General features: G+C 36.5%; 1 protein-coding gene and 1 long non-coding RNA gene across 3 annotated transcripts; one reads left to right on the top strand and one right to left on the bottom strand.

Moving 5' to 3' along the window:
- Positions 1-2,839: 2,839 nt before the first annotated feature.
- Positions 2,840-11,106, bottom strand: LOC108249201 (eukaryotic translation initiation factor 5A-1). Of its 2 annotated transcripts, none has more exons than XM_017438426.3 (5): positions 10,954-11,106; positions 9,744-9,918; positions 9,492-9,596; positions 7,208-7,339; positions 2,840-6,362 (listed from the first exon to the last, which is right to left on the bottom strand). In XM_017438426.3, exons 2-5 carry the CDS (start codon positions 9,903-9,905, stop codon positions 6,300-6,302), a joined length of 462 nt encoding a protein of 153 aa, XP_017293915.1. In that variant the 5' UTR covers positions 9,906-9,918; positions 10,954-11,106; the 3' UTR covers positions 2,840-6,299. The 2 variants fall into 2 exon arrangements, with proteins under 2 accessions (XP_017293915.1, XP_017293914.1); XM_017438425.3 differs by having other exon boundaries at positions 10,930-11,021.
- A 105-nt stretch (positions 11,107-11,211) lies between these two features.
- LOC112449743 lies at positions 11,212-13,333 on the top strand. The gene is made up of 2 exons (XR_005233615.1): positions 11,212-12,239; positions 12,330-13,333. It is a non-coding gene; the product is annotated as an uncharacterized LOC112449743 (long non-coding RNA).
- Positions 13,334-13,670: the final 337 nt, after the last annotated feature.

Genomic DNA, 13,670 nt, shown 5'->3' with positions numbered 1-13,670 from the left:
AAAACTCAAGCTTATTGTATTTTTTCAAAACTTTTACAGACATTCTCACTGACACAAGTAGGCAAACACAGATAATCCCATATATTTTCAATAAAAGCACATGGTTCACACTGATGCTTTGATCTCGTTTCTCTCTCGATCTCACGCTGCTTTGAGAAATAGGTCCTGCAGTTACATAGAGGCTCTTTTTATGCTCCGCCCTAATTGTTGATGTATGCAGTCAGTTTGTGTGTAAAACACAGTTTTCCCTGACTTAAAAGACAAACCTTTTGCCCCCAAAACTACAAGTATGTAACCGTTTCAAGGCAGTTCAACTCTCCCATCAATCAGCCAGGATTCCAGCAGCTTTGCTGTCTGGGTAAACAGGTTTGGAGTTCTGTGGAACAGTGTGTAAAACCTCAGCCAATCCTCTCAACAATCCCAGATTGTCTTTTCACGTGAGCCTTAGAAGAGTTTCACATATCCCAGTGAAATGTTCCTGACTGCAATAAGAGCTGGAGGTTTACTGTAATGCCACAATGTCTTCCAGCTTTGCAGGGTGATTCCATATGTCGCTCTCACTGGGAAGCATCAGTGTTTCTGTAGGAGGGACTGTCTATGCATTCTATGAAGCGTGCTGGATTTAATTCATCAAAAATCCAGAGTGCCTATGTGTGAGATAATGCTGGCAAATGCTGTTGCTTGGTTGAAAAGGAGGAACTTTGGCTGTAAACACAATTTCTCATGAATAACAAAAGTATGACAGCAGTGTCTTCAAGTAAATCATCAAATGAAACTTGCCACAAATATGACATAATTACAGCTTTAAAAGGTAAATAACTTAAACATGTCTCAACTTTGATTGCCATGTTTAGGGTCTTCACATTTACAATCCAAACAGTAAAATGTTTGTGTATAAATAAGGTATTATTGGAATTGTTCACCATTTTCCTTAAAGCAGCTATTGTTTGTTGCAAATACCATGTAGCGTTACTGATTGTGTCATGGAATCTTGAAAATTAAGCCTTGTTATTTAAAAATGTTCTGTTTGACATAAACTGAAACATTTTGAACACTTGCATATTTATCACCCAGCATAATTCTAAAACATGTTGTTTCACTGCCATCTGCTGCATATCTGGCAGAATGTCGCTGTATAAGAAAAAAATAGTGCTGTGAAAAAGTATTTGCCCTCTCATTTTTTTTTGTAACATTTAAATGTTTCAGATTAGCAAACAAATGTTAATATTAGAAAAAAGACAACTATTAGATACTTATAAAATGAAAAAGAGCTATCCTTTTTTGATGACATATGGTAACATGTTTTCATTTTCATCATTTTAAGAAAAAATATATTTAAAAGGAGTACATAAGAAGGGAATAAAAGCTTTAAAGGGAAAACAATCCATTAAAATGTTTGTTCTGATTGTTAAGCCATTTCTGAAAAAAGGTGAATTTTATATTTCTGTATGAATGAAAAGCATGGCAAATTTATTTGTTTTAAAAAAAATAAATAAATAAAAAATAAAGGTTGACCATGATCAGGTTTTTAATCTTGATCCCTTGTGTACACAAATTTAATTGGAGTTTAGGTCATGCAGGGTTTACCCCAGTGTATCCTTGTTTAACAGTAAAATGATGCTATTAAATTCAGCATTAGATAAGTTTTGTTGTTAAATGTAGTGATCCAACATGCAGCCTGTGCCAGAAAAAGTACAGTACAGCATCTGTCTATTTTTCAGAGCTCTCTGTTGTTATTCATTGGCCTTGACATGAGACGTGTGTTGGTGTCTTGTTTGCACTTTTTCCATTTATGTTAATTCATTTGTAAATGTGACTTAAATTAGGATTCAAATTAGGTGCTAACAATTTATAGTTATTTTAATTGTATTTTTGTTTAAATGTTTTTCAAAAGTGCCTTTTAGTAAAACTGTTGTGTAAATATTTGACACAAATAGCTTACAATATCACATAATAAATAGCCATATTTTCAATAATTTTTTTTACTAAATCATGGTCGGCCGGCGAATGGCCACCTACCACTGAACTTAGCCTATTTTCCGGGGGAAACCCTGTCATGTCTCGTCGAAGCACCCTTCCATTGTCTGAAAAAAACTCATGAAAAATCAGACAGAAGATACCAGTCAGTTGAGTTTCTGGCAAAAGCTTTTTTCTTAAAAATTTTGGTAAAAATGTTGTCCCGTCTCACTGTTGTAGACCAAGGATCCCATCCTGTGACATATCCTGTTACACCCTGTGGTGATTTGTTTTTTTCTGGGTTTTGTTTTTGTTTTATTTTGATTTTAGTTCTTTGGTTTTTGTTTTGTTTCTTTTGTGTTATTTGGTTGTACTTTTTGTTTTTGTCTCATGTTCATGTTCATTTTCACTCTCCCTCAGTCATTCACTTCTCTGTCAGACACGCCCATCTTCACCTGTCCCAACTCAGTAATCATTCCACCTGTTCCCACTCACCTCGTTATCCCCAGTCTTTAAAACCTGGTCGTTTCTCTCCATACCTCGCTGGTCCATTGTCTAAGGTTTGTCTATTGTTTGATGTTTGTTTGTTGCTGCCTTGCTCCAGGTTTCCTGTTTTCTAAGTTCCTGTTCTGGTTATGCTTTTGAATTTAGTTTTTGTTTGTTTGCTGCCTTGTCAGCTTTTGTTTTCGTTTGTTTCTTTGTTTAGTAAATTAGTTTTTCTTTGAAGTCTGCAATTTTGGTTCGTCTCCGTCATCCACAATCCTGACACACCCCAATTAAACAGATATTGGGATTTTCTAAAAACTGTTTATGTTTATAAGCAGTAAAAAAAAAAAATTCACAAGCACATGTATGGCAAAAAAAAGTGCGGAGTAGTAGCGAGTTTGATTAACATCTGTACATTTTATTTATTTTGTTAAAAGATAAGTTCCTGTAGTTTACATACAACAGGTTATGTTGCACATTCTTTACACATATTACTCTCCAGTTATGGTAAGTTTAGAGTGTGGTGTTAAAGACTGAAACTTCAAAAGGATTTATTCATAAAACTAAACTGGGCCCTTTAGTTATCTAACCCTGAACACAAAGCCTGATGACAATATAACACAGGGCTCTTTCACAAAACAATTCAAGCTGGGACTGAGATGTCTCAGTGTGATTTTTAAAAGGACCAAGGTGGCATGGAGGGTTGAAGTTAGCCTCTAGTCATGCTTGTCGTGCTTCTAAGCTGTCAAAAACAAGGGAGTATCTGTGTGGTAATGGTCGACATATGAAATATGAAGCCAGCTTCACGACTTGGTGGTGGGATGTGGTCATGACAGACAATCTGAGCAACCAACCAGCCATGGGGTTTAGAATGGGCAACATTTTATGTGTAGTACTCCAAATCAGCAAAATTACGACTTGATCTTTAAATGTCAAAAATCAATTCTTATGTAACATTAATACCATCCTGCAAAAAAGCGGAACTGAAGTTCCTCAAGTTCATTTATAAAGCAACTGCTGATCATTGCTACTGCTACTTCTTAAGGGTACCATTTCACAGGGCTGCAACTGTTGGTGACTAGTTTTTGAATGATATTCATAAGGGAGTCTCCACAATGTATCGAACATTTGCAGTGTGGTATGATGTGGGCAACAAAATAATATAATAAAATAATATATAATATATATATATATATATATATATATATATATATATATATTTGCCATGTAAAATGCAGCCACATGGTTCACTGGTCACTTTATCGCAAACACTCAGAATTCAGAGAAACGTTTAGTGAAATTTGCCTTTTTCTTGCCATTTTAAGTTGCCAACTAGTCTCCAACAGACACAGCCTAGTGAGATGCTGCACCCTTTGGGGACACACTAAAACATAATCATCTATGTCAAAGATACTATACACAACCTATAATAAAGTGGTGGAAAGTGAAGAAGTGGGTAAAATAGTTCTAACATGTGATGCACGGACACCTACTGCCACAGAATCTTAGGTCACTGTACTCAGCATTTTGACTACTTTTGTTCATTTAGTTCCCAAATCTTTGAATGAAAACTGCTTTATATGGATGCATTGATAGTTGTTTTATAATCGAACTGTGAGGTTCTTAAAGATTCCCACCCCTAAAAAACACCACTCCAAGTTATACTCCATGACTGTTTTGATTCCATGATGCCACCTTCAATAATGAATTTGCACATCTTCAAGGGAAGTGAGCAGCTCGATTGGTGATTTATGACTGGTCAGAAGCAGCCTAAAGAGAGGATTATCTTTGCAGCCATGTCACAGAACTGTTTTGTGAAAGAGCCTACAGGTATTTGTTTTACTGTTCTTTAAGGGCATTAATTAGAACTGCACAATTCGTGCATCAAATACAGTCATATGGCTTTACCTTTTGCTCTTGTACTCTAGAGTACTGCTGTTCTGTTTTGTAACACATTTGAAAAAGAGTTGAAAGCGGCTTTTCTTAGGCCACAGTACATTAAAAAGAGAAAACATCACACTCTGAACACTGGAATGAAGAGAAAATAAAGATGCAACTAACAGCAACCAGCAGACTACGGTTCAATTTTGTCCTAATGAAATAAAAAAAAAAAGAAAAAAAAAAGAACTTTAAACAGGCAAAAAAAATAGACTGGCTGCTAAATCTGAACAGAATAATGTCAACAAAACAATCTGTGTTTACACACATTTAGGAAGTCTGTTTATAATCACCTTTTAGCAGAAATCTGATGTCATCAACATCATGTAAACATGTTCCTTACCCGTTGTAAAGAAAATGAGGAATTCTGCTGCAAAAACATGTATTTGCTTTACTGAGCTTTTAACAGCTGTTTTGCAAAACCACAGGTTCATTCATTAAAACTTAAGTGTTGTAAAGTATTGCTTTATTATCATAGACTGATTAAATTTTTATTTGTCTGAATGTGTCATTTCTACAGCTGAACAACAGTAATTTGTTTTGTTTGGGTTTTTTTTGAGCACATGCACTCTTCAAAAGTCTTGCTTCTTCACAAAATCCAAATTCTGTCAGAACACAGGAAACAATGACAAAAAGATGCAGTGCTTTAAATATGTTGTTAATACAATAAGAAATATGTCATTCATGGTAGGAGGTAGGGGGAAACTGGCATGCACTTCTAAATGCAGGTTCTCTAACAACCAGATGAATGCAGAGCATGTAAATGCATTTCAACTAAAATTGCCTAAAAAAGGACAGATTAACTTTTAAAGAAATTTAAAAATTGCAAGATTTTGTAAAAATAGATGAGTTACTAAAGTGTAATTTATGTACAAAAACCATAAATGTTCCATTTATTGGCAAGAAGGTCTACAACTGCCCTTCTCTTTCTACAAATTCCTTCACACCTTCCTGATGAAACCCAGTGACTTAATGGTAACAGTCATTATTTACCCATTTACTACCCTTTAAATTAGGTTAAATTATGAAAAACTAAAAGCTTTCTCATTGCCACAATTCTTTTTTTAGTAGCATTCTGTTGCTACAACATTTGCTTTGAACAAGTTTGCAAATAAACTTAAAAATAATAGTTTGAGATTACAATGTGTAACGTAAAAGATTCTCAATGTTTTTTTTCTTTCAAAATAATTTCTCTATATTTGTCAGCTTGTAAAAGGCCTCAAGTGAAAATAAAGTTCCATAGCATAGAAGAGAAAACGGCCCCACCCAACCTTCTCTGTCCCAAACTGTTGGGTTGCTGAGATATCAGCTAGAAAGGACTAACCATTGAGACCAGGCTACATGCAGTAGAAAACTTGCTCTTAGTGGAGAGTAAATAAAATGTTGCCGTTTACATGAATACATAGCTTGTAAGGCATGAGTTGTGCACATATGGATGCCTGTGTAACCAGATGTGTGAAGGCATGATCCCGTGATTAATGTAACATGCATTCTCTGAGAAGTAAACTAAATAAGTAACATGCTTGGGCTGTAGAGTCCTCCTGCAGAGATAAAATTCCGTTTTGTGGAAATCTGAAGGAGAATTGAAGTCACTTAATTATTTTAGAAGGAATGCACCCAAAAAGCAAATCTCCACACCAATAGGAATGTTATGCATTGCTGGAACGTGGTCAGAAATACTTGAAATAATACCACTAAGTACTGAAGAATGATCCTCAGAAAGGTGAGGGTAGGTGTAACCACTGACTGAGGAGAATAGCATTCTGGCCTAGGTCGAGGTGCAGTTGAAGCTGAATCGGTTTTCAGAATACAGCTGACAGCAGGTGGAGATGTGAGGGTGAAGGCCAGTAGCTTTGGTGAAGCTTCAAAACCATAAAGGACAAAAGGAAGGTGAGGTCTCCAATGTTGTCCAAGACTATTTAAGAAGTCATGTTCTTAGTGCCAACTACATGCTCTTCATCCACAGCTTTCAACACTGAGACCTGAAAACGGAAAAAATATTTGCAATTATTATGTTGGGTAAAAACCTTTTGAAAGATTTAAAGGACTAACATTCTCTGAAGGAATTCATATCACCTGCTGCCTTTCATGTCAGACTTTTAGTTGAGAAATGACCTTGAAAGTGACGCTATGCGTGATCCCGTGATGCAGTGAGATGTCACACTCAGACGCATGTTGCAAATGACTCTCAGCTACAACCACATCAAATTTTTGCTCAATGTCTGTAAAACCAACTGTGTTATAGACATCTTTCTATTGGCCATTGTCAATTAGCTGTGGCAGCAATCTTAAATTGGACTGACTACAATAATTAATCAGTCATAGATGTACATCAAATAATAATTTTCTGAAAGTTCCATTCAAATTTGTCCAGTAGCCCAAGAGATATTTTGCTAACAGACAGACAGAACCGACTCCAATAGCAATTGGCAAAATTTATGGAAATAGCTTGTGAAATCTGTTAGCACCCTAAAAATGTGTTGTTAATCACTCTCAGCTAACCACACCAGATTTTAGGTCAATATGTGTAAAACTGACAGTTAGACATTTTTTAATGTTAGTTGGCTGTTGCAGCCATCTTAAATCGAGTTGACTCCAAAGATAATAAGTTGTAGACGTACTTCCAATTATTACTTTCTAAGTGTTTCATTAATATCCATCTAGTAGTTCTCAAGATATTTTGCTACACAAAAAACAGAAATGGGCAAAAACATTACTGCCCGCTTTCCAGTGGCAGGCAATAATTATTTTTCAAAAAACAGAAATGAGTTCTCTGTTGGTCAAATGCCAATGAAGGTCTTTTAACAAGTAATCCACAGAGACTTACCATAAATTGTTCTCCACCACTGAACTTTTTCTCAATTTCTTTGCCCAAGTCACCATCTGGCACTTTAAGGTCCTCTCTGGTTTCTCCATTGTCATCCATCAGAGACAGGAAACCATCAGAGACATCAATTACCTGAATTTCATCAGGCAAAGCATCCAAAGAGACAAAAGAATACAAACAAACAAAAAAAAAACATACCAAGTTAAACCAAGCAGCTAATTGTTATAGTTACTAAAGTTAAGCTGCCTCAGCACAACAGTTTTTAGTCAATTCAAATTATGACAACAGGATGTTTGTTAACTGAATCTAAAGCTTTTAGTTAAGTAACAGGTTTCAGATCTGTGTAACCACTGGGGAAAATAACTGTTTTATCTTATGCACATAAGTAATAATAATGCACATATGAGTTATACTTAAAACATCAATGAAGGTGTTTATGTTGCCAAACTCCTCATTGCATTTAGTCACCTTCTAACATGAAGGTTAGAAAGTGAAAGTTTCGCTACAATGCTGCCATGTGCCAATGTAAATCGTGTTTGCTTGTAATTTTGCTTAAATGTGAAATGTAGAAATAATATAGTAATGTTAGACTCTAAGTAATAAGAAATCAGTTTGTATATCGTACCACAGCATTGATCTGACTATGTTCTGTAACATGTAAACAGGACTATTCCAATAAAAAGGAATAGTTTGACTTGAACCTCACAAATATTAGCAGTTCATACAAATGCTGGAGCCTATCATCATCTGTCAAAAACCCAAAGACACCACAAGCATGCAAGCACACACAGACTCACAACTAAAGTCAAATTAGAAACACCAATCACTGCCAGTTTTGGTCTGTGGGAGGAAACCAGATTACCTGGAGACATCCCACACGTGCATGGTGAAATCACACAAACTCCACTGCAAATCAGTGTTCATTTGAGTGAGTCAGCTCAGTGCATCATGCTGGGTGTTAACGTTTATAGTACAGTAATGTTTGTCTCATTACACATTCTCATGGACAACTGGTAAACTAATATCATTGTAGTTATGCTGTCAAAAGTGACATGTTAGGAGCAGTGAGTGAGTGAGGGGGAGTAACTGCAACTCCCTGCATAATACATTGGAGTTCATCTTGGTACACCTCCTACACCTAATCAGGCACAGCTGGCCCATAAGGGTTCTACTAAAAAAAAAACATCTGCCCCACAAAGTAGTTCCTCCTAATAAATAATAAAATTTACTCAATTTCTGTTTTAAAATCCATTTGTGAGACTATAATTAGAAGATAATCATGTTATTACCTTCATAATTATTAGACCGTAGTGTTTTCCCAAGACACAACCTCAACCCGAGGGGGAGAGAAAAAAGTCAACAACTTTGTGCACTTTTTTGTATAAAATGACAACGACTACTTGCATTTTAGTTTGAATTGTTTGATGCATTACAATATTTGTGATGGTCAGATTAGGTAAAATAACAAAAAGATTTGGTTAGATAGTTTCACAGGTCAATATTTTAATTGACTGTAAAATGGCATATTTTGTAAATGTAAAGACATTAGGGTGACATTCACAAGAGGGCAAACTAGAGTATGTTAGGTTAAACATGCACTGGAGCCCCGAAGAGGAAGAGGAAGATTATAATAATTGTTGACTAATTAATTAATCAGAAAAGGTTTACCAATTCATCAACTACCAAATTATTCATTAGTTGCACCCATAGGTCTGTCTGAGTGACAGAGGTGTAAAGTCTGTAAAAATAGTGCTCACAAAAAACACGTTTAAGAAAACTGAGATGTTTTAGATGGCAAAAACATAACTTTAAGCTCTACTTAAGATAAATCTAACTTGTTGTTCAGACAGTGACCACAAAAGATTATTATTAACGCTTTTGATCAGAAGTTTGTTCAAAAGCAGGAAAAAAAATAGGCATTTATTTCATATATTCCTTCTGTCCAACACTTTTCAGAGTTTCAGCTCGTATCTGATTGGCATTCTTACACCACTGTCTCAAAAGGCCTCTGCCAGACCAAGAGAGTGTATGCTTACAATGTGTGCAATTTCTCTAAACTAGTGGGGAAAGCTCACCTTTGACTTGACTGATAGATCTCTTTATCAATAAAGAAGGCATTTGTTTTCTAACATTTTCTGTTTAAATAAAATCTAAAGATCTAATACAAGGGATTTACATGGAGGTTTAAAAAGTCCCAAATACCCGGTAGTGACAAAAAAAAAAAAAATAGGTGACTTTCAGTGTCATTTTCTTTGCAATAATATATAAGGCTATGATTCCTCACCTGATAATCTTTCCTGATCACATTTGGAACGTCCATGTTATGAGTAGAAGGGCAGATATCTTCATACTTCTTCTGTGTAAAGATGTCAAGTCCAGTAAGGTGCACCTGGGAACATAGATCAACTAATTGAACCCGGCTTTGGAACAATTAGAAGTTGGGGGTTTACTTTAAAAACTTAGAAACATCGGACTAAATTAGAAAAGTGCCCTTAGCTCTAAACCGCAAAAGGCAGATAGAGAAAGTAGGTGTTACCTTGGCATGCCCATGCTTGCCAGTTTTTGAGGTAGACATTTCAACTATCTTACAGGGACGTCCTTTCAGCATAACAAAGCCATTCTTCCTCAGCGCAGAGCACTGCATGGGGTATGTTGCAGAGGCCCCAGCATCTGCTGTGGAGAAGTCATCATCTGCCATAATGGGCCCTGAACTGCTCCAATTAACCCAGAAAAAAAAAAAAAATCACATCATAATAATAAATAGAAAATGTGAATAATAGTCAAAAAGCATTACAATTAAATTTACAAAAGTCCAATGTGATTATTTCTGTTATGTTTCTAGCATGTAAACACAATTTTAATATTATTATTGGTTCTCTTTTCATAACATTGCAGAAGGCAAAAGGGCAATAATGTTTTTGACCCTGCCTGTGTGCATGTGTGAGTACCATTAAAATATCTCATGAACCAGGGGACGAATTTTAAATAAACTTTATCTAACAGTACGAATTGTGCTTGTAGTTTTACACATAGTCTATGAGTATAAATGCTTCTTATGGTATCATGTTATAAAGAACATTATTCAGTGGTTTATGGTGACAATAAAACATAGCAAAGCCTAATTTTTTTAATACCCCATTTGATTTTCAACTTTAGTTTTCCGAACGACTGTAACAGGGAGCTGCAACCACTAAAAGCTAACAGCTAAAATTATTTTCTAATGTATCTATCAAATTTGTTGGCACAATAAGATGCTGACTTATCAGTCTTACTTTCCATACACTACTCGGGGAACAATGCCAAAAGTGCTGGACGTGTTAGCAAAGAGCTGTCTGTAAAAGTACTTCAAACAAAGGCCAAATTGAGCTAGCAGTGGCTAAGCAGAGCAGAAAGCTAAGAATCCCATTAACTACGTGGCAGTCAGGCCAGATGAACATCTGACATAGCAACGTAAACCAGGCAGCTAGCCTCAGCTTCCAACATCGTTCATTTTCAGCTTTAGTTAGCATGCTAACGTCAATTAAGACTGGCTGCTAACGGTAGCTAGGAAGCGATCCGCTCAGTTTGTCAATTGCTCATGAAACAACGCGTCACTACTCCCAAATGAATACTTTAACACGCTGAGGATTAACCCACTCGTAGTACTACATACTACACAGGGCGTAACAGCTCCGCAAACCCATATGTCACTTCAAGCAACACTTATTGTCAAAAAATGTTACCTTAAAGTCTTCCGTTAACCCTACCTTAAGTCTTGCTTCCACGGAAAGAGGAGAGTCACTCCGCATGCGCTGGGTTTCCTTTTTTTTTTCTTTTTGAGTGAGTGGGGGCAAAGAGAGGGCAGGTGACCCCGGGTCCGGTGAGGGAGGCAGCCTGCAATGACTTACACTCTGCTCATCTTAAAAAGCATTATCCCATAATGAGTACCAGTAGTGTTTTGAAATTCTGCAGCAGTAATCACGCCCATATAAATAAAAAAATAATAATGATATGGCATGCCGTTCAGGAAATTATTGTATATGTATTCTTATATTTGAAAGTTTGAATATATGGAATGAAAGTCTGAATATATGGAATGAAAGTCTGAATATATGGAATGAAAGTTTGAATATATGGAATGAAAGTCTGAATATATGGAATGAAAATCTGAATATATTTTTTGAAATACAATAAATCTGTTAGCATACTAAGCTTTTGCTTATTTAACTTCCTGTTTTACAAAATGGCATCAGAGGGAATATTACAATATTTTGTTGAACTTGAAAGCTTTTTGGCAACGGCAGCTCATACTTTTCATGATACAAACACTTTGGAGTCCATATCTCGGGGGGTTGAAGATCATACATCTATAATTGGCACATTTGCAGAGATTATGAGTTACTTTGTCACCCAAAATGCAGCTCAGAGAAGAATATGCATCATTCTTGAAGAACTTTGTGAGTCTCTCAGAGAGATATTGGCTGAAATAACAGCTCCAATGGAAACTAATGCACTTTCATCTCAGAGAGGAAGACCAAGGTAAGTTATATGAAACAGAATGTATTGGAGAGAGAAGAGACTGATTCAGATTAAGACCATGTAACATAAGCAAATACTGACCTTATTAATATTAGATATTAACAGTCACAAGTAATACATTTGTATTTTTTTCTCTTTAAAGATACAACATTCAAGCTCTTCAGCTGACCCACATGCGGGACTTAGGATTTAGTTGGACGGCCATATCCAGAATGTTGTCTGTCAACATTCGAACACTGTACAATCACAGGACACAATTTGGATTAGTTGACTATGGGAGCTTCATCAATATTTCAAATGAGGTTCTTGATTCTGTTATTACTGGGGTCCTTAATCAAACCCCTGGATCAGGAGAGACCTACATTACCGCTAGTTTAAGAGGGAGGGGGATCAGAGTTCAGCGACGGCGAGTACGACAACATTTAAGGATAATAGATCCAGTGGGGAGAGCCTTCAGAGGTCGGAGGGCAATTCAACGCAGAGTCTACAATGTTTCTGTCCCCAATCAAGTCTGGTAAGGATTAATTTGTAGATCTTATTCATTTTCCAATCATTGCCTGGCCACTCAATGAATTAATTATAATACTATCATTCATTTGTCCAGGCATGTTGACACAAATCACAAGTTAAATCTATGGGGATTTGTGTTTCATGGTGGAGTTGATGGCTTCAGCCGCTGCATCACCTACCTGAGATGTTGCACAAACAACAGAGCATCCACTTCCTTGCAGCTGTTTCAGGGTGCCATTGAACAATATGGACTTCCACATCATGTCCGGGGTGATGCTGGTAGTGAGAATATTGATATTGCAAGGTTTATGATTGAAAACAGAGGAGCAAACAGGGGAAGTTTTATGGTTTGACGAAGTGTTCACAATCAAAGGATAGAAAGATTGTGGGGAGAACTAAACCAGGTGGTGTCATTCTATTTCAAAGACCTTTTCCTCTTTATGGAGAATACTGGAATTTTAGATAGCACCAGCCCCATCCACATTAGGTCTCTTCACCATGTTTATCTTCCAAGAATAAACAGATCTGTGGATGAGTTTAAGAGCCAATGGAACCACCACAGCTTAAGGACAATGAAGAATAGGTCCCCACTTCAATTGTGGACTACTGGGATGCTCCAACTTCCTGTCCACGAAAGGCCATCCACTATTGCTCATGTACAAAATGGTTACAACACTCACCAATGGGATGCAGAGCTACAGCAAATTAATCCTTTACATGATGATGGAAACCATGGAATAGAACTTTATTTATTAGCATGTATCCTACTTCAACATACTTAGTTAGTGGAGTAGTTATATTTATGTATTCAGTAGTGTTTTTTTTTGTTTGTTTTGTTTTCTGGAACATTGTAAGATTTTCAAGTTCTTGCATGAAAAAGAGTATACAGGACTAAGAACAATGTATAACAGCTGACTTTGCTTTTTTTATATCAGAATTTTCTTTTATTGATTTAACTGACATCAGTATTTTAACAAGTCCATTGCATATTTTACAGTGATTATATGAGTGTGATTAACAACTGTCATAATTTCCGTCCATAATAAAGTTAAACATTCTTCTGAATATATTATGACTTGCGTATTTAGTTTTTAAATTTGTGGAAAGGCCCGAGGGTCCAGACAGCTTGAGTCAACACCTGATGCTGAGTCAAATCCACCCGCTTGCTTCATGCTCACGGTGAATCCAGCCTCTGCTGGGAGGTCTGCGGCCCACACCTTTCACTTACTGTGAACCACCCAGACGTCCGACAAGTACCAAGTTACCATGACAGACTTGTCAGACTACCAAATGAGTAGGATTTAAAATAAAAGAAAAAACAACAATGCAACTGACCGATTGACACGCGGCTCCAGACAGTGAATCACTGCTCCTTTAGCCAAGAGACAGCCCGAGGACCCAGTGAGGACACGAGAGGCCAAACGGAGCCCGCGTC

This window comes from Kryptolebias marmoratus, linkage group LG10 (assembly GCF_001649575.2).
Source record: "Kryptolebias marmoratus isolate JLee-2015 linkage group LG10, ASM164957v2, whole genome shotgun sequence".
Classification (NCBI taxonomy): domain Eukaryota; kingdom Metazoa; phylum Chordata; class Actinopteri; order Cyprinodontiformes; family Rivulidae; genus Kryptolebias; species Kryptolebias marmoratus.
This window is presented reverse-complemented; position numbering and strand designations above follow the sequence as displayed.

Bases quoted from the DNA above. Each gene is read 5' to 3' on its own strand.
- LOC108249201 (XM_017438426.3), bottom strand. From the start codon at position 9,905: ATGGCAGATGATGACTTCTCCACAGCAGATGCTGGGGCCTCTGCAACA. The intron at 7,340-9,491 runs GTGAGGAATCAT...GATGAAATTCAG, and splicing joins TGATCAGGAAAGATTATCAG to GTAATTGATGTCTCTGATGG. The intron at 6,363-7,207 runs GTAAGTCTCTGT...TTCCGTTTTCAG, and splicing joins GTGGTGGAGAACAATTTATG to GTCTCAGTGTTGAAAGCTGT.